Source organism: Ochlerotatus camptorhynchus, unplaced genomic scaffold, assembly GCF_037179485.1.
Source record: "Ochlerotatus camptorhynchus isolate MF236.1 unplaced genomic scaffold, CSIRO-AGI_Acam_v1.1 ptg000457l, whole genome shotgun sequence".
Taxonomy (NCBI): Eukaryota; Metazoa; Arthropoda; class Insecta; order Diptera; family Culicidae; genus Ochlerotatus; species Ochlerotatus camptorhynchus.
In genome coordinates, this window is record NW_027040943.1 from 2313273 (window position 1) to 2336977 (window position 23705).

At 37.5% G+C, this 23705-nt stretch overlaps 1 protein-coding gene across 7 annotated transcripts in view; it reads left to right on the plus strand.

Annotated features, from left to right (window-relative positions):
• Positions 1-21157, plus strand: part of Ets65A (DNA-binding protein D-ETS-3) — a 184041-nt gene extending 162884 nt beyond the window's left edge. For all 7 annotated transcript variants that reach the window (XM_065235039.1, XM_065235038.1, XM_065235040.1 and 4 more), the window contains 2 exons: positions 3875-4080; positions 20494-21157. In XM_065235039.1, the coding sequence (XP_065091111.1) occupies positions 3875-4080; positions 20494-20630 (343 nt within the window). In that variant the 3' untranslated portion in view covers positions 20631-21157. The remainder of the gene's footprint in view (positions 1-3874; positions 4081-20493) is intronic.
• The last annotated feature ends 2548 nt before the right edge of the window (positions 21158-23705 follow it).

Here is a 23705-nt window from a genome sequence, read left to right on the forward strand (position 1 = left end):
ATATTTAACTTTTGTATTATTTTTAATATTCATAAAACATATGCAAACATATTCAGCATACCGTGCGATTTGCGATTTAATAAAATCGATTTTTAGGACTCTAAGAAACTATTTTCAAACCAGTTCATGATTTAATGAAACATTAGAGATAGTATATTGGAGCCAAGAGCAAAGTTGTTATACAACTTTGTTGAACATTGAATATCTCAAATAACTAAAAAAAATTGACATTTTAAACTCCTTAACCATAGGAATTATCCAAATTTCACTCGCATAAAAATATTGACTAAAACAAATTGACATTCCGGAACACACTATTTTCCTAAAAACAAATGGTTTAGGTATAATCTACTGTTTCCTCTGAAGACTTTGAAACCACTGTACAGTGATCCAGAAGCCGTATTTAGGTGGACTAAATTGTTTGTGCTCAAACCATTAGTTCAAATAAATATTCTTTTCGGAAAAAAAAATTATTCATGTAGTCAATCTTTTGATGATCAAGACATTGAGGTGGTTCCTTTATAAAACTGATAGTTTAGGCACGAACAATTTATTCCACCTAAATATGGTTTCTGAACTATTCTGCATTGTGCAGAGTACAAATTGTATGTTGAACACACCATAGCTTGTAGATATCGTACAGATTTGATCATAATAAACAAATACATATGATGCAGTATGCATATGACACCTTGAAATTAGTATTCAAGGATTTTCCGTTCGTTGGCAGGATCAACGTTCCAAAATTAATGAAAGAAATTCTCCATTTTTAATGCAAAGATTTTTCCAATAATCCACCACTATTTTGGAAGATTTGTCTATCAATAAGATAAAAGAAATTTATTTCTTAGTACTTAAATAAAATGTTTATTTTATTGAATTTGTATGAATGTTATATACCTATGATACCGCGAGTATCCGGTCCAGCTCCTTTAACTTTAAATATAAGACATCATTAATTTATAATTAAATTATAACTCGGCTCTGTAAAGTTTATTGGATTGAGCCTGTACAAATAAAGTAATTAATAAAAAAATAGACCTATGATGATACATGGTATTGTATACGATGTTCTATTAGACCAATGTCCTTTATACAAGGACCAGACCACCATGGATTTTTAAGGATAGGAAAATGTATCGACTTCCCTTGGCAGCAAGGCTGTCATCTGATCACTCAATGCGTGCAATGCACCGATTTTCTGAAATTCACAAAGTTAGAATCTAGCAGACAACAAGTTTGTTAGCCTTTCACTCTGCGTAATTGCAAAACACCAGAGAAGAGAAGATGTGTCCCAAAAATAACAAAAACTCAATGTGTAGCCATCGCTCCGACGGCTCCGACGCAAAGAGCGCCTCAAAGTGTAGGAATGTAAATGAGAAATCCAGCAAAAATACAACATTCTTCTTTGTTATGTACTTCTTCATCTTACTTACCTTGTGAAGAGCTGGTCCGAAAGTGAGTGGAGAGTTGCCCGTATGTGTTTATGAAGCGTTGCCATGGAGACCGCCGTTTATTAAGACCTGCTTACACTAGCGCTAATATATGTCACACATGTCCCTCTCTCCTCACAAAAAAAATAATTTTACTTGGTTTTCCTTTTCATTCCTTTAAGTAGCGTTTTAGTGCATCCTCATTCTTTTATTTTATTGCTACATGAATTGTCATTTTGGGACTCATTTGACTCATAAATTTCATGTGTACTTCTGAGTGGATTTTGTTTAGGTGTGGACACACTATCCTGGTAAGCAAAGACGGCAAAGAACTCAAAGAATACACTGAGGCAAATAGACATAAGAATTTCATAAGGATCGACTTATGAACAACATATTTGAATTTCATAAGCGTGACTTATGAATGATTTTCGGGTAACATGAGGTATAGCTCATATACGCCTTCAATAATTTAATTTTCCCAAACGTTGAAAGCCGAGTGGTCAACACACGGGCCGCCTAACCTCAACGTTCATTTTCTGGTTCCACTCTGCTCCGACTTATTATTTTTTTGTCAACATTATTTTTGATAAGGCAAATCAATGAATTTCACACTCATTTCTTATGGCTTCAATTCATAAGTGTTTAATATGGAATTCTTGCGTTCTTTTGCCTACGTGTACGATAGCTGGTTGTTGTATTTTATTCGCTCCCTGCGCCGCAACGACTGTACCAATCATTGTGTGGATCGCTTTCTCAAAGATAAGTTGGAAAAAACTGTACAAAGCAAATGGAGGAATCACACACTCTGCATGTACAAAGTTGCTTTGCAAACGCTCAGAGGAAATTTCTCAAGCAGTTTTGGATTGATGTTCTACCTGTGATTTCACAAAACTGGACCAGCAAATTACTATTTTTTTATGAGTCACAAATTTTAGATGGTTCTAGAAGAGAAAAAATATCAAAATATTGTTCTATTTCCAAGTTTGAGTGATAGAAAACGACATTTTGAACTGCTCCAATGAAGTGGTTAATTGTGTTTGAATAACAATATACGAATTCAAAATTTGTGTAGACTTTGAAATCTCATAATAAACAACAGGGAAGTGCTCAAAGAGCCCTAAGTTGAGAACAGGTGAGAAATTCCAACATAACATTAAAAATAACTGCTCTTCTATATACATGGTTTCTGAAAGAGTTTATGTAAGCATGTTGTAACTATCGCAGACCCCAACTAAAAAAAACAACAATCAACAACAATAAAATATTCCTAAATATTCATCACTCAGCATTCAATGTCCAAAACCATACAGAACTCAATCGCACAGAAGCAAATTTTATAAATGAATTCAACCAACTCGCAAAAAATACTTACAGACAGAACAGGATAATTGCCAGTATGCGAATACCAACAAGCGACAGGAGAGCTATCACTCCACATTCGCATACATTTTAATGGGCAACCAGCCCTATACCATTCAACCAGCAGCATGGTGCGATATGTCATTGGCAGCCATCCATGAATGGATGCAAATGTGTGTTGGATAGAAACGCGAAAATTGTCCCCGTCTCCGTTCTCGTTTGTTAGAAGGCGTCATGATTCGGATTGACAACGATTTGTGATATTTACGTTCCTCAAGTGGATAAATGCTCGCATTATGTGTGTTACTGAGTGCTGCCCGCTCATAGCTCCATTTGCCAAATTTCGGATTTAAAGGTGATGTACTTGTTGGTTGGAAAAAGAAAAATTTCCTACGAAACATGGAATCGATTTGTTGAACACTCAGTAGGACTACATTCTTTAACGGTCTTTAACCACCAAATCAAACCTCACAATCAGATACATAGTGAGGTTGACTGAATGTTCTTTCATCCCTTGAAGCATGCAACGCCTGTCAAGATGTCACATAACGTCACCAGTGACAATGAACCAGACGATGGCAACAAAACAGAATATTGGAAAAGTTGTTCGCTTCACGGCCACTGAATGTAGGACCGTCGGCTTTTTCATCGCCACATCCATACTGCCATGTTCTTTCGGTTGTACTTATTCAGAACGCCTTTCCCTTCTAGCAGGCAAACAGGCTTTCCTCCGTTTCCATCAAGCACGTGGATCTTGTGACGATTGGTTGACAGGACCACAACAACCAAATTTATGCAACAATAGGGTACCACTACCACCTAGGCCGTGTTCTTTTAAAAGTCACTGAGTTGGGAACCACCCTCGAGCAACCGTAGCAAAAGAGCGTGCCTGTGGTTCGTTACAATCGCCATTCAAAACGAAGAAAATTAGCTCGATGTCGTGTAGCTTATCACGGTTGGAAAATCAGGACACTCGTAGACACACACCGTCCGAACAACCAACCAACCCACGTGCGATTGTGCCTGATTGAGACACTTTTCTTATATCCCCTTGCCATTTATTCTTTATTCCTTCACAGATATTACTACGATAAGAACATCATGACCAAGGTGCACGGCAAGCGTTACGCATACAAATTCGACTTCCAGGGGCTAGCCGCGGCTACGCAGCCACAAACCGACCCGACCTACAAGTATCAAAGCGACCTATTCATGTCGCCGTACCACCATGGGGCCAAACTGAGCTCCTTTATGAGCCCACACCACAGCATGACGTCATCTTCCGGTGAGTAGTTTAAAACCAAATATGATTGGTGAAAAATAATTCCATTTTTAAGAATTGCCTATTTTGTACAAACAAAATCACCTACCCTAAACATGTTAAGAGTTGTGTTAGGACTAGATTGGTGGAATCCATGCACATCGTATTTTCAGAGGCACTTATCTTAACATCCAGTCAGTTAGTCAGATCATAAAATCAAACTCTGTGCATGTTTCTCTGCAGCATACTTCGATAGAATTCAAACAAATCAAAACTGATGTTATATTCCACAGATCCAGGGCTGGAAAAGATTAAAAATATTGGCTTATTGACCGAATAGTATTAAAATAGTGACTAAAAAGTGACTTATGGTTAACAGGAATGTGACTGGTTTTCAATGGCAACTACATGAAAGCAATTTTCAATGTATGTTTATTTTAGGAACCAAGAGGTGGTTTAATTGCTGTAAAAATATGTTTTATTTCAATTAAGGGTGAACTTAAATAGCATATACAAGATTTTTTTAAATATCGTCGTATTCAGATGAAACGTATTACTTTTTAACCCATTGAATTTTTTATAATATCAGGGTGGCCACGGGATTTAAGAATTTAAATTCCCGGTTAATTAGCATAGCTTTCCCGGTTTTATAGAATCTGCTTAATATGGTAGAATACATCACAAGTTTTAAATATTTAGGTTTTAAATTATCCAAGCCTAAATCATGGTCTACAAGAGCATAGTAAAACCTCTATTGTTACTTGGGCCATAGATTATTATTTCGGATAACTTATGATCATTTAAAATGCAGCCTGATGTTGTGAGATCAAAATACGTTGTTTTCAAAAAATAAAAAGAGAATTGACAGGAAATTGCACTGAGAATGTTTGACAAATTTAAAAGAAACTCTTAACTGAAATTAAAGGAATTCATAGAGGATTTTTTAAAGAATGGTAAACTAAGGGAATTTATTGAAAAAACTGTGAATCTTTCTTAACAGTTCTGTTTAGATTAACAAGTCAATTCTGCAATGAATCCCAAGGAAATTGTTAGGAACTTAAATTTGGAAAATTATATATTTTCAAACAGTATCTAGAGAGAACTGTGGAGAATAACTTAAAGGAGTTTTCGCGAGAATTATTTTAAATATTAAGAGAATTTTAGTGTGAATCCTAAGATTTTCTTAGAGGAAATTCCAAAAGTGGTATGCAGAGAAGACTGTTATAGTAAAAAAAAATCAAGGGAATGCCAGAGAAATGTTTCAAAATCAAAGTAAATTCTTTAGAAAGTTCCAATAATATCATAAATCTTGAGTCATTTAATTTGTGAACGAAAAAAAACGACTTCGCGATTTTTTAACCTGACCACGTCGGATTTTCCAAGTGGGTTTCCAAAATTAATTTTCGGCTATCGGCTTCCATCAACGAACTTTTCAGCATTAAAAGAGGAAACATTTCAAAACAAACTGCTGTCAAAGCATTGCCGATCCGACCGCTAGGAGCACTGCAGTAAAATAAACAGTGTGTCCAGATATTAAATGACTCAAACTTTATGAAGAGTAATCTTGTGGAAATCCAGAAATAATCTGCATAGATAATTCAGAAAATGATAATTTGGTTCACAGAAATTAAAGATACAGAACTTGGTAAAAAGCATTAAAAGTTCTAAAACTTCGAATAGTTGCTAAGATGTCATGTTTTCAAAATAATTATGATTCCGGTCTAAGAAAACTCTCCAAAACGGAAAATCTGACTCGTATGGACCCCATTATACAGCCATTCCATAGCAAAACGATATAGTGGTTCTCAGAATTTCGTAAAAATGTGTAGATTTGTTCCCTATCGCAAAATTTTAAACCCGTATTTGTATATTTTGTGAATAGGGTGACCCACACAAGAGATTTTTTTCAAAAATGACTTTATTTTTAAATTCATAATTTTTGAACCACTGGACCGATTTCAAAATCAAAATATCAAATGTAAGGTAATTGAAAATACTTTTGAGAAAAGCAAAAGGATTTAAAAAAAAGGTATTGAAAACGTGGATTGCATTTATTGTTTATGGTTTACATGGTTTGTATACAGAGCGCGCAATATATTTTTATATTTTTCGTTGAAAATGTAGGTTGTTTAAACAAATACAAAAAATCAGCCATGTGTTTTTTTTCGATTTTGAGTTACATTTTATTTTTAAAGTTATCAAGTTTAGGGTTTTCGCTCAGTACTCCTATGCGACTAGACTACCATGCGTCTCCATTAGCGACTTTTACATGGTCACGATGACATTTTGATCCTTGAAATCAATCTTAAATCAATCATACCAATCAATCAGAAATCAATCAGTGGTTCAAAAGTTATTAATTTTTGAAAATATGCATTTTTTGGATTTTGTTTTTTTTTGGACCACCCTAACACGGAAATGGTCACCCTAATGACAACATAAAATAATACGGGTCTAATTTTTTGCAATAAGAAACAAAACTACAATTTTTTACGAAATTCTGAGAACTACTATATCGTTTTGCAATGGAATGGCTGTACCAACCGGTGAACACTCGTGTTTATTTCAGTTACCGTGGGGACGTAATTTGTTATTAGCCCCGGTCCCTTTCAAATTGTATCATTATTTATGTATGGTCCTAATATTTGAAATGACGTTTCACATTCATCTAGTGGTGGCCGATTTTCATTCGAATTATCGATAAATAGATTAACGAACCGGAAAGTAAAATATTTGTAATCGGTTATATCATGCCGATATAAGCATTATACCCCGTTTACATTACAGCGTATATCACGTGATATACGCTGTCTTGCAATGAGCACTTATACATCTAGTTTTCACTGGAAATCCTATGTACGAGTGCTCATTGCAAGACAGCCTATATAACGTGATATAGGCTGTAATGTGAACGGGGTATTAACATCTCCAGAGGATCATCACCGATCGTTTCAAAGATGTGCTGCATTCTCATTGGTGGAAAAATGGCAGCACAGCGAACAAAAAAAATCGATTAGTTGTTAATCGATTAATTAAAAGATGGGACATTTCTGATTTTGGTGTGATTGTTTTAATCAAAATGAGCGCAAAATTTCATCTCTACCGAGGGGGCAGCAAAACCACAAAATTACCTTGAATACGGGTGGTATTCATTGGATGAAAGGGACCGTGAAAGAGGACACTAAAATTGAAAGTTTTTCTTCCGACAGTTTCATTCATCTTAGTATTCTTCTTTGGCTGTACCGTATGCGTGATAATGTTTGCACCATCGTACAAATAAGGTTCTTGTTTCACCTGTGCATACAATGCCTTGGTTTTCTTTGCATGCACGTAACCTATAGCTCATACCGTAGTAGGCTGTGTATAAAAGAAAATGATTTACTTAGTTTGACAGTTGCACCATGACGAAGTGGCAGCGTTCGTGATTTGTCCCACGCGCAAATGTCGCAAAAAGACATTTCAATCGCCGTGGGAGTGTCCCGGTGGACCGTCAAAAGGGTTTTAGACCGAGAAAAGAAAGGACAACTATCCGCGAAGGTGGCCACAGGTTATCCGAGGTCAGCTCGGGTTCCGAGAGTTATCGCTGCTATCAAAAGGAAGATTCGGGTGAATCCAGTGCGTTCAATAAGAAAAATGGCAAAGGAACACGGGATCAGTGACTTTACGGCACGGAAGATCGTAAAGGACGATTGCGGGGCGAAGTCGAGGGCACCAACCGCATCCGGGAGCTACGAGTCGAACGATGCAAGAAAATCTTGAACTTCCTTAAGCGAAAAAATCCTGTGTTCACCGACGAGAGCATGTTTACCGTCGATCCCGTATCAAATTCTAGAACCGACCGGTATATTAGTTATCTTCCGGTAAAAGACGTGGCCGACGAGCACAAGAACGTGTATCTGACCAAGCTGGTGGCCTCCTGGATTGGTGGCCTCCGATGGTAAAAAAAAATGGACCCGGTGTTCATTCCAGAAGGCGACAAGGTCAACAAGGAGGTCAACATCAGGATTTTAAGTAAGTATGTTCTTCCGTGGATCAAAGAACAGTACGGTCCGAAGCCAAATGTTGTATTTTAACAAGATGGGGCTCCATGCCACACCTCAAACAGCACTCAGAAATGGTTGCAGAAACATCTTCCGTTCTGGGCGAAGGATATGTGGCCGCCATCCAGCCCCGATCTTAATCCGCTGGATTACTCAATATGGCGCCTCATTAAGGCCAAGGCCTGTTCCAAACGCCACCCGAGTTCAGCAAGCCTCAGACAAACATTGACCCGTACCTGGAGAAAAATGGATCCAGACTACATTATTAGAAACTGCCGTGCATTCCGGAAGCGTGTGGAGGCCGTAATTGCTGCAAGTGGAAACTCGATCGTTGATTAACATAGTTAAAGACTCTGAGAAACATCCCCCCTTTGAATAAATAAAAAAAACTCGAAAACGAAATTTTTGAGAATTTTTTTAATTTTGACATTGCTCAATGGTGCAAACATTATCACGCATACGGTATACGTATGATCTGTAAAACCATCACAGAACTTCGGATGTATTTGTCGTTACCACACCTTCCACACTACTAAGATTGTGATTGTACACGCAAATTTACACAGATGATCTGCGTCGTGTAGTATCAACTCCAATATTCCTGGCAACCCTCTAGGTGTGGGTGCTGCCTCCCTGGTGACGGTAGCATTTGTGCTCAGCACGGAAAATAAAATCAAGGGAAAAAAAAAGACTCGGGATTTTGAAAATGGTTCCTGAATTCATGTAATGTATATCTGTTCTAAGACAGAGATCTTGGAACATTTTCGAAGTCCCAGGGTGTTAAAATTTAAAGTTATTGGATGAATTAAATCAATGCATCTATAAAAAATCTTGCAAACCATACAGAAAACAGAAACCGTCAATTTGACACTTCGAAAATAAATTATACTGTTCGAAAATCCTTCTCTTGTTGATCGTCTGATTTTCGAGAAGGTGTTTGTTTAAATTGATTCCTGATCTGTCAGAAATAAATTTGCTAGAATAGCAGGTTAATTTGAAAATTTTCCATCTGTCAAATTTAAGTGAAAACTCACCTAATGGAACACAGCCTAAGAACGTAAGTTTACTCGTCAGATATTGACATCCAACTGCTGCAGAAGTGAGCCGCCATTAATGTCCGATCGTAGGAGACCAGCAATGAATGTAGCCTTAGAGACGCCACGGTGAACACTATTTAATTGTAGGGACATCAAACTACAGCGACTTTCATAACTAGAGAGGTTGAAAGGATCACTTCAGGATAGCCAATAAAGAGCGAAACGTACAAATCTTCGCTGAATGGCCTCAATACAATTCACCCCGTTACTGTAAAAAGGAGCTCATACTACGGAGCAGTACTCTAATGTGGAGCGGACTAGCGAACAGCAGAGTGTTTTTAAACAGAAAATATCCCAAAAGCCTTTGGCGAAACGAAAAATGAAACCAAGTTGAGAAGAGGCCTTAACGGAAACACAAGCCACATGATCCTTGAAGGTGAGTTGTGAATAAAGTATAACGCCTAAGTCTTTTATGGTAGATTCACGGCTTAATATTAGCTCCTGCCGGCTGTTAGCATAACAGATAGGTGATTTTTTTTTATGGAATACGTTATAATGGCACATTTAGATGTAATTTTTTTCCAACTCTCGGGATTTGCCGAAAATGAGAATTTAATGCTGTAAAAAATGGATGAATTAGCACAAATGACCCAAAAGTGTTAAAATGACTATAATAAAAAAAAAACTACGATGTTTTGAAGCCTATACGACTTGTTCCGGAAGGTTAAGGGTGTCGATATGCTACTTAAATTATCTTACAGATAAATCGTCCATAGAAAACCGCTGTGCGGGATTCACAAGATCTCATATTCATAATAAATCCTATTTATTTTTTGAAGTTGGACTACGTCTTTGTTTTCAACATGTGCACTGACCTGTACTCGCAACGAAAAATGAATATGTAACGAAAACGGTCAGGTTTTGAACGTATATTTCTCCAAAGCATTAATGTGAAATATGTAATGCAATATGCCATTCGACGGGGACTTCATTCAGCAATTTTGTGGCATATAGTACAAATAATTAAAATATTTAAACAGCTAAAAAAATTATGAAGAGCTTTGAGTGGGTTGGTTTATTTCCTTTAAATTCCGTTATAATTGCTTATCTTTTGACAGATACGCGTATTTCGTCTACTACTTGCAGACTTCATCAGTGCCAAGTACTCAACACCACTTGGCACTGATGAAGTCTGCAAGTAGTAGACGAAATACGCGTATCTGTCAAAAGATAAGCAATTATAACGGAATTTAAAGGAAATAAACCAACCCACTCAAAGCTCTTCATAAAGGGATTCCGTTAAGAGGTTCGACAAATTAAAAGGATTAAAAAATTTAACTAAAATTGGTAGCATCAAAATTTTCCATACATACACTACCGATCGTAAGTTTAAGGACACCCCCAAAAACACATGCAAATATGTTTTGTTCATTGATCTCTCATTTTACGTTCAATTTTCGATCTCCAAAGGTTTTTGAATAGTATGAATGGTATAGCATAAGTGTTCTACTACTACTTTTATTTCAAAATTTGGCCAACCCAATTCTGAGAAAATCAGTCACGATTCTTCAGAGTAAATTTTGAAAAATATTGTAGCTTTGGGTGAACTTTTAGCACATAAAATTTGAAAATTATATTAAACAATTTGCCTACGAGGAAAGTTCCATTCTATGCCTTTCAAATGATCTAAAGAGAACGAAAATTGGACGTAACATGACAGAGATATGATTACAGATTTTCTCATGTTTTTTTGGGGGTGTCCTTAAACTTATGATCGGGAGTGTATGCTTAGACCACAAGGTGTCTTTCCTAACACAGCAATCAAATAGTTGGTCCCAAACGAAACAAGCCGAAGCCGCATTTCTTTTGGAATTCTAACTTCGGACGTGTTCATTAATATCGATCACCCAACACACGTCATGCGGACCGGTGTGTGTGGAATAAAGAATAAGTAGAATCGAGTAATCGTGAAGCGTGATAGTGTTTAAACGGAATCTCATTGATTCGAGAATTTTGATAGGATAGCAGGTATAAATATGAGGTACCTAAGCTCGTTTACGTCATTCTTGTAACAAAGTTTTGGAAGAGGCAGGCATGCAGAAGGAACAGCAGCAGGATCGGAAGCAGCCGTGGGAGCTGAGCTGCACCATTAATTCGTGTAGCCAAGGCTGAGGCTGGAAACCTCGGTCCGGTCACGACACTGTGGACAGGCTCCCCGCAAGCAGCTTGCTACCAAGGCTGTCTGCAAGAGCGCTCTAGCCAGAGAAGTAGTGAAGAAGCCACACCGCCATTGTTCCGGTACAGATGCTCATCGTGAGAAACACCACTCTGGGCCATCTCCATCAAGCGCGTCATCATCATGCCGAAGAGCATCAAACTAGTTCACCGTATCCATGGAGGAAGTGCTTACAGATCTCAGAACTCCCCAACCACGATCAAACAACCGGGTACCGTGCATCAATCCCACCGCTGCCAGAAGAATACGAACCTGTGATAAGTGGCGTCACGATATAGTGCGTGTTGTTCATCGTAAAGTGGAGTTCCGTCTAATATCAAGACTACACACTTAGAAATGACTAATTTTACACGTGACGGAATCCAGACTGAACAGTTCGTTACTCGAAGAAAAGTATGTTCGATTGAGCTGAATGTTGCGTCTGTTATGACTCAATTTTATGTTAACATTGACGCTCGTATATGTCAGTCTCAGAGCACCTAAATTTACATAATTTTTTCCAAGTGTGTACACTTTTTCTTAAGGCCAACAGCTGGGTAATTTGCTTGCCGCTCGACAGACGACCATGCGCATCAATCGAAAACCGTCCTTTTCAGGGCAACATAAATAATTTCCCTTAAACCAACCACATCACTAAAACGGCCATTTTCAGGGCCACCACAATTTTCAAAGAAAGAGTTAGTTTGGAATATTTTCTACCACAAGAATAATTACACATGAACTGAAAAAGAATCTTATTAGTAATAAACGGAAAATGGACACTGATCTATTATTACACTTCAGAAGAAATCAACGGATGTCATAATAATAGCGGGAATTTTAAATAACGTACGATCAAAAAAGTTAACATATTATGTAAGCGTAGTCCTACGTCAACTGTTTGTGCAACCCTATTGGGCTGTGCCTTATAGTTTTTTTTTAATTTCCTTGTTGGGCTGATGCAATTTGAATTCTGAAAATGCATTGTGGTGCACTATTAGAAATAACTAATTTACACGTGACGGAATCCGTCTTTGACATAAAGATGAGACGTAAACAAACATATCCTGTAATATTAAGTGCTCCAAGACTGAAAAGTTCGTTACTCGAAGAAAAGTACGTTTAATTGAGCTATATTTCGCGTCTGTTATGACTCATATTTATGTCAAAATTGACGCTCGTATGTGTCACTCTCAGAGCACCGAAATTTACAAGATTTTTTCTAAGTGTGTGTAATAAAAGAAACTCGATCCGAAAATGTTTCTTTTTCAAAAATAAACGTAAAATCAAGGCAAGCTTGTCATCTTAACAAGTGGGGAAGAATCGTCAGACTCCATCCATGTCAGATATATCTGAATTTTTTGATTGAATGTTGGTAATACCATAGAGGTAACTCTAAGACCACTGGGTCCCGAAGAAAATCATTATTATTTTTGGCTCACTCAGTACCAGAACAACGGTCTCAAGCAGTCCCAAGCTATTTCACTCACCCCTGCATGTTCTGCATGAATCCACACACCCCTGATGTTATCTGTCAAACTTTCATAGCGAATCAAAACAAACATAGTGTAGTAATAGAATTTCAACTAGAATAGGGTACGTTAATCGTTTGCTTGGGACCAATAGGCTACTAAAGTGGTGAGCCAATTTAAAATCGTTAGTTTCGTATTGATTGTTGGTAATACGCTTATTAAATATTGAGTTACATGTTGTTGTGTTATATTTGATAGAAAAAAAATCAATTCTATAAATTGTACACGTAAGTAAAATACTCCATTGAATATATTGTGTACACTTTCGTGTATGCCCATTACAACAATTTGTCAATTTGCACATAACCCACATAACACTCCCAACAGCTTATCCAAACCAGTCGAATGGAAAAATGGTCTTATTTTATTGCATCGCTTAAGAATCGATTTTCCTCTGGTAAATCATATTTCCTCTCATATAATAGTGGTTGACTGGTACCAGTAAGTATCGCTCTTTAAACACCAACTTGTACAGATCCTTTGCTTTCTACAATCATCAGAAAAGTCCCCTCTAGCACGCGCTATGAAAACTCATTGTGAACGGAGTGATCGAATTTCCTTCCCAATAAGACGCATCCTAGACATATCTACTAACCAACACCAACAGAGTATTTGTACATATACATACAGCGCAGAAATGGATCTGTCCCACACACTGACTGTAAAATGCTGTTCCCTTCCAAAGTGGGTGGGAACGACCGGCGCAGACGGAAGACCTCAAGTATCATCTTCTTTCCTACGCATCCTGTCTCGCTCTTTAAAAGAACACCCCTCGCATCGGTCGCCGTCTCTTTCTCACACTCTGTACGTCTTATTTGTTGATTTTCAATTTTGTACGAACTAAACCCTGCTTTGACCTTGCCTGCCTTCGATGCCACCGTTTTTGGTTCCAGACTAGCGTGTGTCACACTATGAAACCGGAGTCTAACGGGAAGTGGAGGACCCGACTGTCGACCGTGTCCCGCGCCAAACACCCGCACTCGGGCAGAGAAGGAAACGAAATCGTTCTCCTGGCTTAATTTCTGTTTCCCTAACTAGTTCCGTTTCGGAACGGCTTGTTTGTTAGAAGCTTCCGAAGAGCCGTCATTTCTTCGTCAAAAAGCAAAGAGCCACCGACGACGAAGGAAAACGGAGGAAATTAGTGCTAATATTTTTTTCCACCCGGATTCTTTGGCTAGGAGACAAAAAGGGTTGGTAATGCTTTTTTATGGCCATTGAGATATGGGCTTGTGATTTTAGGTGACCTTGACCATGTTTTGTTAACTTATGAGCAATTATTTCTATCGTTCAAAACCATAAGGGTGAACGATTCTTTTCATAGGTTTTCCTTTTTAATTAACTACAGATAAACGCACCGATTTTGCGAAATGAAAATTCTGTGTAGTATTATGAATGTAAAACTATCACGGCAAATTTTGTTTTTGTGCTTTGCAAAACCTTTTCACGTTTAAAGCGCTGATACCGATGGAAAGCCTCTTTAATACAGAAAGAAGAAATAGAAGAAGATGCTGTACAATGGAATCCAAGTAGGCCTCAGGATTCGAAGGTTCTGCGTTGGAGATTGGTTTCCATTTTATGGTAATAGTAGGCTTATTTATATGCCGGGTGAATACCGGTACCACACCACTTGTGATATTTTACGGAAATAACTGAATTGTTGGTCTGAACCAACTAAAAACATTTTTAAATTAACATTATTGTATAAATACTATTTATTAAATGTAAACATTTGTTTAACAACACCAACGGGAAAAATTTAATCAACAAAAATTTCACTTCACCCCTCTCCATCCCTCTCCAAAGGGGGAGTTTGGTAAAGAGAGATGGTAAAACCGATTTGTACCTTCCTAAAGTTGTCCAATCTCGCTTTCTACTCTCTATATGCACACTGCCGTACTCTAAACGGAACTATCAATTCTATACTTCTATTCTATACTATAATTCTATCGTATAAAAATTACCACTTTAGCCTGTTATTTGAAATTAGCATCTTCAACTACAAAAAGATTGGTTTTCCTATAGTAATTTTCATATCAAGTTCAAATGGTGCCAAGTCAGTTTCTTACCAAATGAGCATAAACTTTGGGACGTTAATCAGGATCCGATTTGGAACCGATTGAGTTAAATCATACATGCTTGCTCTTCTCAATTGTGATGTTCCGCATCATTCGAAGCGTTCTGGGACCGTTCCAAAGGCGTGCTCTTTCATCAATTAAAATGGGTCACACATGAATCCTCATTCAATTGAGATATTCCGTATCATCTGAAAAATTCTTAGACCTCTACAAATACGCGCCTTCTCACCAATTAAAATAGGTCTTCTTATCGACTAAAACAAATGATGATACTGATATTTGACCATGCAGCAGAAACCTGGTTCAATCTCAAAACGAAGGCTCATAATGGTCAACAATAAGAGCCTAGGGCCAGAGTTCGATGTGGTAGATCTTATACCAGTAACACACCACGAAAAGGTTATCTACTGGCGTTACTGGGTATCGGGACATCCCAATTAAGGTTTCAATCCGATTTTGAAACTGCTGAATTCTCTTCCTCATCACTAAACTTGTTCATCTGATCTACAATAGGATTCTCTCAAGCTAGTTCTCTGAAAAACTGAATTTGGAATTATCTTGTAATTCGAGACGGAAAACATTTGTTGACTACCATGGATACAACTTGATTTTGAATTCCCATGTGATTTGATGTGTGATATGATAAGATTTGGTGTAAAACATAAACATATCCAAGCGATAATTCTCGCTAATAAAGCAATTAATTAATATTCACAATATGACCACTATTGATCTTGTTTATGACTTCAAATGTCTGTGTCGGACGATGGGATTTGCCTCACACAAGAAACTTGTCACATACTCGGAAGCATTCAGATCATATCCAGGTAAGGTCCATGTGGTCCTGGTCCTCGAATTTGATATGATAGGGTGGTTTGGAAAAAAAACGATATGGATGATTGTCCACGCAGAAGAAAGGGGTAGACTGAAACCCATCAAAAATTGTCCACATTGAATGTGGATAGCCCCTAAGACTCATACTGACCGGAAATTTTTACGACCATATCTCTGGAACCAGTTGCCTGATTTCAAAATAATTTAGTAACTTTCTATGAGACCATATTACCTTTCATTTGGCGCTTGTTGGAGAATTTGGTGCAGTGGATACTGAGAAATATGACACTCACATACATACAAACATTCACAGACATTTTCCTGGCTCGTCGAGTTGAGTCGATTAGAATAAAGTCTGGTAAAAATTAAACCCAAACGCAGGTTTCAATGTACCGCCGCATCCCTAGTGGTCAGAGCTAGAAACATTTTTGTTATTAAACTTTGAACAAAATTTATCAACGAATTTCAAAGTTATAGGCAGGAGGAAGATGATCCGCTGCTGGAAGACAGTGTAAATTGACTTAGGTTTCTATTCATTTTCGGGAAGTTTTAGGCTGAGGAAGAAAGTTTTCGGGAAGGCTTAAGGCCCAAACTTAATGACAGTGGAAGCAAAACGTAAGCGGCAGCGGAAAAGCCTGATCTGAATAAGGCTACTTGTCGGATTGATTACTAGTTTGAACCAAATCGACTTCGGTTAGGCATCTTGTTGTCATTTATGACAACTGTCAAACTTTCCGTTTCCTTTGTATTTCCGCCCACATTGCGTTTGGGCTGAGTTCGATTCGTGGTCTGCATACTACGAAAAAGTCGTGTAAATTTCGGTTTCCTGGGCATAGAATATGATTGAACTTGCCACTCAATAATACTAATGCAAAAATGGTACAGGCTTAGAAAGCTCTCAATTAACAACTGTGGAGTGCTCAAATGAAAATAATTTCAGAGCTGGCGTAAACCAAAATAAGTAGAAAATACACAGTTAGAAATAACTACTCTTACACGAGACGTAATCCATGTTAGACGTAAATCATGGAATGCAATCAAAAATTTCTAGTGGCACCGGTGGTGTAGTGGTAAGCGTGATTACCTCTCACCCCAGCAGGCCTGGGTTCAATCCCAGTCGGCGCCGCCGGGATGTTCTGAGGCATAACATCTCTGATCACGCCTTCCTTCGGAAGGGAAGTAAAGCCGTTGGTCGCCGGTTCATGAGTTGATGGGTCGATAGGTAGGGTCCAGGTGTGGGAGCTGCCTTCCTGGCGTCGGTAGCAATGGTGCTCAGCACGGAAAACAAGATCGACGGAAAACAAATCAAAGAAAAAAAAAATCAAAAATTTCATGTAAAATTAAGTATTTTCAGACCGAAACAGAAGCAAAACGACGAAGAGAACGTTTGATTGAATTGATTTTCTCGTTTCCTTCTCTTTTTTTACATTATGTCTTATCATGTGTCGTTCTCAGGGAACCGTAATTTACACGACTTTTTCGTAGTATGTAGAATGGTAATGTGCAGTTGGCTTGTTCAAATTGTGTCTAAGTTTGATACACTTGCTTTACCCAGTATCTGACTTTTTCGACCGTTTCATTCTTTTGGATTTATGATTCACAAAACAACAATCCATTCCCAAGTAACAATTTTAGTTTTATGCGGGTTCTGTAGACCGTAATTTAGACTTGTAGCATGCTTTAAGACCTCGATAAAACTTGCAATGTTACTTGGGATTGTTGTAGCTATGCGAAACCGTAATTCATTATTCGCTTTACAATGTTTCTTAAAACTAAAGATAGATGAACGGTTAAAACCCAAGTAACATTTTAAGTTTTATGAAATACTACAAAGCTACTATAAAACAACATTCATAAAGGATGTATTCTCGAAGCTGTTCAAGATTGATTTACTGCAGAAAGTTATTTGGCAACAATAAAAACCTTTTTTGAACCATCTTTCCTAGCTGCTTGCTACATCAACTAGAAAAGCATCAATCAAGATAGAAAAGGATTCATAAAGTACATCCGATCTTATCAAAATAGTTTAAATAAAAACTGATTGTATAAAAATCCTGTTGAATTCCCAAAATTATTAAAATAGTTCTCAAAAAGGTGTCAGCTACTCAGAAAGTGTGCGATACTGTTTTACAACATTTCGTATTTCGAACAGCTGTAAGCTCAATCGTTCCCGAAAAGGAATATACGCTTGAATTATTTTTTCGAAGAGTTGACCCTTTCGCTGAATAAAATCGCTGCTATGGATCGGAATCCAGCTAATCTCCGCTAACTGACAGTTTCAGTAGTTTGCTGTCGGTACTGATGCAAGATATTCCGATCGTCATGTATTCTTGTCACGTCTCGGATCATGCTCTAAGCTAGTGTCTTGGCTGAACTCTTACCTAACGGGAAAGAAACTCCGCGTTAAATTTGACTCCTGTGTTTCTTCGACCTTCTGCAATACATCCGGTGTTCCCCAAGGAAGCAACTTGGGACCATTATTGTTCACACTGTTTTTCAAGGACGTTGCTTCGAAATTAGGCTTGGACTGCGTGATCATCTACGCCGAGGACCTGAAAATATATTTAGTTATTCGCTCAACTGCAGATTGCCACCGTTTGCAACATCTTCTAGACCTATTTTCTGACTATTGCCATCGGAACAAGTTAATTATTAGCGTACCCCAGTGCTCTGTTATGACCTTTCATCGTTCAAAACAACCGATATTGTTCGATTATCGCATCAAGGGTACTTCACTTAAACGAGTTGAAGTGATTACTGATCTCGGAGTTTTGCTGGAACTAAAACTGACGTTCAATTCTCACTACACTTCGATAATTGCCAAGGCGAATCGACAGTTGGGCTTAATTTCGAAAATTGCAAAGGATTTTACGGATCCATATTGCTTGAAATCCTTGTATTGCGCGCTGGTACGGCCAATTCTCGAAACCGCTTCTGTTGTTTGGACTCCAAATGATGTTTCCTGGACCTTAAGGATTGAACGTGTCCAGCGACGATTCATCCGGCTAGCACTGCGTCATCTACCTTGGCGCGATCCGTTGAACCTCCCTGCCTATCCCGATCGATGTAGACCGTTGGGCATGGACACCCTTGAAAGAAGGCGAAGACTACAACAGGAGACATTCGTGGCGAAGTTGCTAAATGGTGAAGTCGATTCTCCCCGGCTACTTTCTTTGTTGGACTTCCGTGCTGCTCAACGTCCTCTTTACCAGTGGTCACTACTACAGGACAGATTTCACCGTACTTTGTTTGGATATAATGAACCAATATCGTCGATGATTCGAGCTTTTTCGGTGGTGGAGGTCTTTGAGTTCGGCGAAACTTCTGGTCGTTTTAAAAATAGAATTACTAGTTTGTCAATTTTGTAGCTGTTTTGAAAATGTATTCTCATATTCATTAAGACCACATATGTCAGATGAATTACAAATAGGGTAAATGTTGGCTTCGGCACCCATTGACTGTTTTCGGCAACCTAAATTTAAACGTTAATTTCACTATGTTTTCCCATCAACGCACTTCCCTGAATATGTCCAAACGATTGTTTAGCCTTTCAGCTTCAATCTGATTATATTTGAACGATCGAGTAATCCAGTAATGCTACATTTTTCTTCAAATAAAGCATACGCACTACAAAATGGGGTTGATTTCGAGTTGCCGATAAAAGAACAGCTGGTTAACACGCAGTTCTAATGGATAGGTTGCCGAAGAAAAAGAGGCTGCCGACAATAGTCACACTCACCTGAGAAGTTTGGAGCGTTGTAAAAACGCTTTCAAAATGTTTTGAAAAATTCTGTCGATTGGAATGGATAGAGAAGCAAGCAGCAGATGAATGTAAACAAACAGACACATCATATATGTGCGTGACGCTGAGAAAATGCTAGTAGAAGTGCAGACGCTGCTTAGATTGACGAGAATACGTAAATTCCCCTAAATAAATAAATAAATAAATTGTCAAGATCTGGAGAAGGCTGGTCTGTTTTAGACTGTTTCGACATGTTTTATTATTTATATTTCGAGGGCCTCGCTCACTTAACTTCACTTCACTTCTCCGCCATGCTCAGTCGTTGATGGTACCGGTTCAGCCAGACGTGCTGGATCTTTTAAAGAAGTAAATTTTGCTGAAATCGACTTCCGTTCGGTCGTTAGAATCGCTTGATTTTTTTTTATCCTAATTCGTCTATTCTTCGAGATTTCCTTGTCATTTTGCTTTTGTTCACTATGAGGATCCATCTTTTAAGTTCAATTAGTAAACATAGTAATTGGGTACTTTTGATACACTTTAAAAAGCCTATGAAGCTTCAATACATGCTTTTTTCTCTTATTTAAAACCTAATGGTTTTATGGTTGCTTTTATAATGACAGAACACGTATGTAGAGTATTTTATAAAGACATTAATAAACAATGGCTAGTGAAGTTCATGATTGAATTACAGTAAAGTTTTATGGAGGAATTAAAAGCTGCTTTAAATTTATTTTTAAAATAAGACAGTTTTTCATTTTCTCGACAGACTATAAAAGGTTTTTAAAACAGTAAAAATCTGAATAACTAAACAGGAATGTTTTGCACTTTGAAATGCTGTTTTTAAACTAAATGAATTGTTTTTTGCCGTTATAAAACCATAATAAATCTGAGTGGATGTCAAATGATTGCTGAATTGTTACTTCGGAACTAATGATAACTAATAAAAGATTTTTTTCTTTCAGCATCCATCTTCCCGTCGGCAGCATCCTGGGGCAACTGGGGCAGTCCAGCGACGAACCTCTACCCTTCGCATACGATGTCACATGTAACGCCATCCCACGTCGCTCCCCATCTTGGTTCATATCCCCACTACGCATGACCATCACCAACGACGACGACCTCCACACATCATCATCATCACTCACAGGTTGACAACTTTGACATCTACAAGAAGTTGACTCCCTACGAATAATAGCAACAGCCGCAGCACCACCATGCTGAAGCTGCCAGTGAACAGTTCTACCGACACAACCTAGATAAATGTATTTTAGATCATCTAAGCAAATGTCTCAACTTTTAAATTTCCAACCAAAGAAAGATGGAGATGCATATTTTAAAGATTATACAAACAACCGAACAAAACGGAATTCCAAGTCAGTGTATACTAGCAATATTTTTGATGTAAAGAACGAATCTCATGTCGCAACTATGAAACTAAAACAAACTAGTCTTCTGATAACAGGTCGAGTCATCATAGATAATGAATTAATGTATAAAATGATAATTTATTACCTGTATATAAATAATGACACATTGAGGTAACACTCTGATTATAATTTGTGATATGTAAAAGAAAATTGGCAAGTATTACCAAACACGAAAATCTAGTCTTCTAATTTTGTTTCATTTATTGAACAAAACAGTGCAAAAACTATAGAATGTAGGCATTACAGTTAAGAATTTGGTTCATTTAGTTGTGATGTTCAATTCAATAACATAATTTTAATTTCATGAAAAGAAAAAGCAAATATTCGTACATACAAAGACTGTGATAGTTAACGACACTTGTTAAAATTTTGTTCTCGCAACAGTTTTTACTCAAACCGTCTACAACTATTGAGGGAGAACTATGTTTTACCATGAAGAAGAAAACCCTAAATCTCTACAAGTAAGCGAAAGTCATAGCTACTAACCTGTACATAGGTAAATAAATACAAAATTGAACATACTCAAAACATACTTGTAAACAAACCAAATCTATACCATTTGATAGTAACATAAATAAGAGCAATGCGTGTTTCGTCGAGGGTAAATGTTAAAAGATGAGCGTAATCACTGTTTGTCAAAACTTTTCTAATCAAAGCGATTGCTAACCTGTAAATAGATCAACGCTCGATGTGAAGAAAAACCTTAATGGAAAATCATTACCGAGATAAAAATGAAATATCACTGATTGTATCTACTTTGTGTGAAGTTCAAATATATCGAGTCTCGAGAAGACAGATATCAAAATCTGAGTGAAAACAAATAACAAATCTTACAAATTTATCGTCATTGTGGCTGGTACTAGAATAATAAACAAACAACAACTTAAACTCGTAACTGAATGTCTATTTTTCCTGTCTACCAGTTCGTGTATTTGCCCAGGTTTAACGAATCAAAAAAAGGCGAGAGAAACATTCCACCTATTCGACTAGCATGGGTGAAGGCTAATGAAATCTCTGTAATACAAATATTCAATAAAAAATGAATTAATTATTAAATTATAAATGTGTAAATGGTGTGTGACAAAGCCGAAACAATGTAAAACAAACAAAAACCAAACGAAAAGTAAATCAGTCTTCTGTGTACATGGACAAGGCAAACTTATATACTAATTTAATTGAAAAATGCTAATAAATTCGTATAAATGTTTGAAAAATGTAAATTGAAATGTTGTTTGATTCCATTCCAGTTCCGTAGGCTATTTAAGGTACTTGCAACAACACCATCGGGTAGGGTAAATTCTCCCCTTCCCGATAGGTTTGCGTGGGCGTGCTTCGGTTCGCGTGAAAAGGGCTTAACAAGTTGTGTATAAAAGTTGATAGGCCCTTTTCTCAAATTACGCGAGCAATATTCATGTGTTATTTGTAGTAAACACGGCACCTCTAAAAAGTCCATTTTTTTCGTAAGTTCATTCCGTGCATTGGTCAGTAAAGCCGTTGGTCCCCGGTTCATGAGTTGATGGATCGAAACGCCTCCTGACGCTTCGAAGTCATCTAATAAATAAGCAAATTTCCCAACCCATCTCAAGTGTCTTTCTGTTGTGGTTCAACCCGCATTAATTTTCTAAAGAGATCTATAGCCACTGGGAACGCCCTTCTGATTTAGGCAGTCTGACCGAAACAGTGCAATGTGGCCCAATCACAAAGTGGGCGGTACCGAAAAAAACGTGATGTGTTAGGGAACATGCATAAATGACGTAGCATTTGAGGGGGGAGGTGGGGGTTTCAGAATTTGTGACCGGCCATGTATTGGATATAGCAAAATACACTACGAGCGGGAGGAGGGGTCTATAATTGATCAAAAATATGCTACGTCTTTTATGGATCCTCCCTCAGGACACAAGAGTCTTCTAGACTTTAACTCAGAAGACCACAAGAAAGTCATATGTATATGGCAAAAAATGCTGCCCTCGAAACTCGTATTATTGTTATAATTACGAAAAACCTGTTATGTGTGATAATAGAACAAAAAAAATCTAAATTAAAATTTAGAGTAAAGGATGTTGGATATCTTATGAGCTGTTGAAAGTGACACTACACCAAAATCACAACGTATAATTACGTAAATACTATAGTGGCTAACTGTGGTTTTCTATATTTTCAGACTATTAGGGGCACACCAACATTGAAAAATCACCTAATCGAGGGGTAAAATATTAAGATAGTTTTTCGAATGATCTAGAAAAATTATTCAACAGTAATTTCCTACAAAACACTCATGAACAGAAAGAATGTCACATACTTTGGATTGACAGTATACGATCAAGATTATGCAACCATACCTAAATTCATAATCTTAGAAACATGACGTGTTAGGGTATAAGTACGTTCTACACTTTAAATCAGAGGACCACAAGAAAGTCAAATATGGTGTAAAAAATCTATCCTAAAAAAAAAGCTCAAGTTTGTTGCACAGTGTAATTTATGTGCCCGTTAGAAATTGGTCACCCTCCGCGCGTACTCGGAACATGTGCAATTGCCAAAGTGATCCTGAGTATAATCACCATTGATCTTGTTTTCAAATTCTGATGTTATATGAACTGACGCATTATGGGGTTTGATCTAAGTTAGAAACTGGCCACTTCCCTGGTGACACCCAGAACGTATCCGGATGTGTCCAATGTGGTGTTGAGCACTCAGTATAATCACCATCGATCTTATTTTTAAATTCTTCTGTGATTATAAACTGA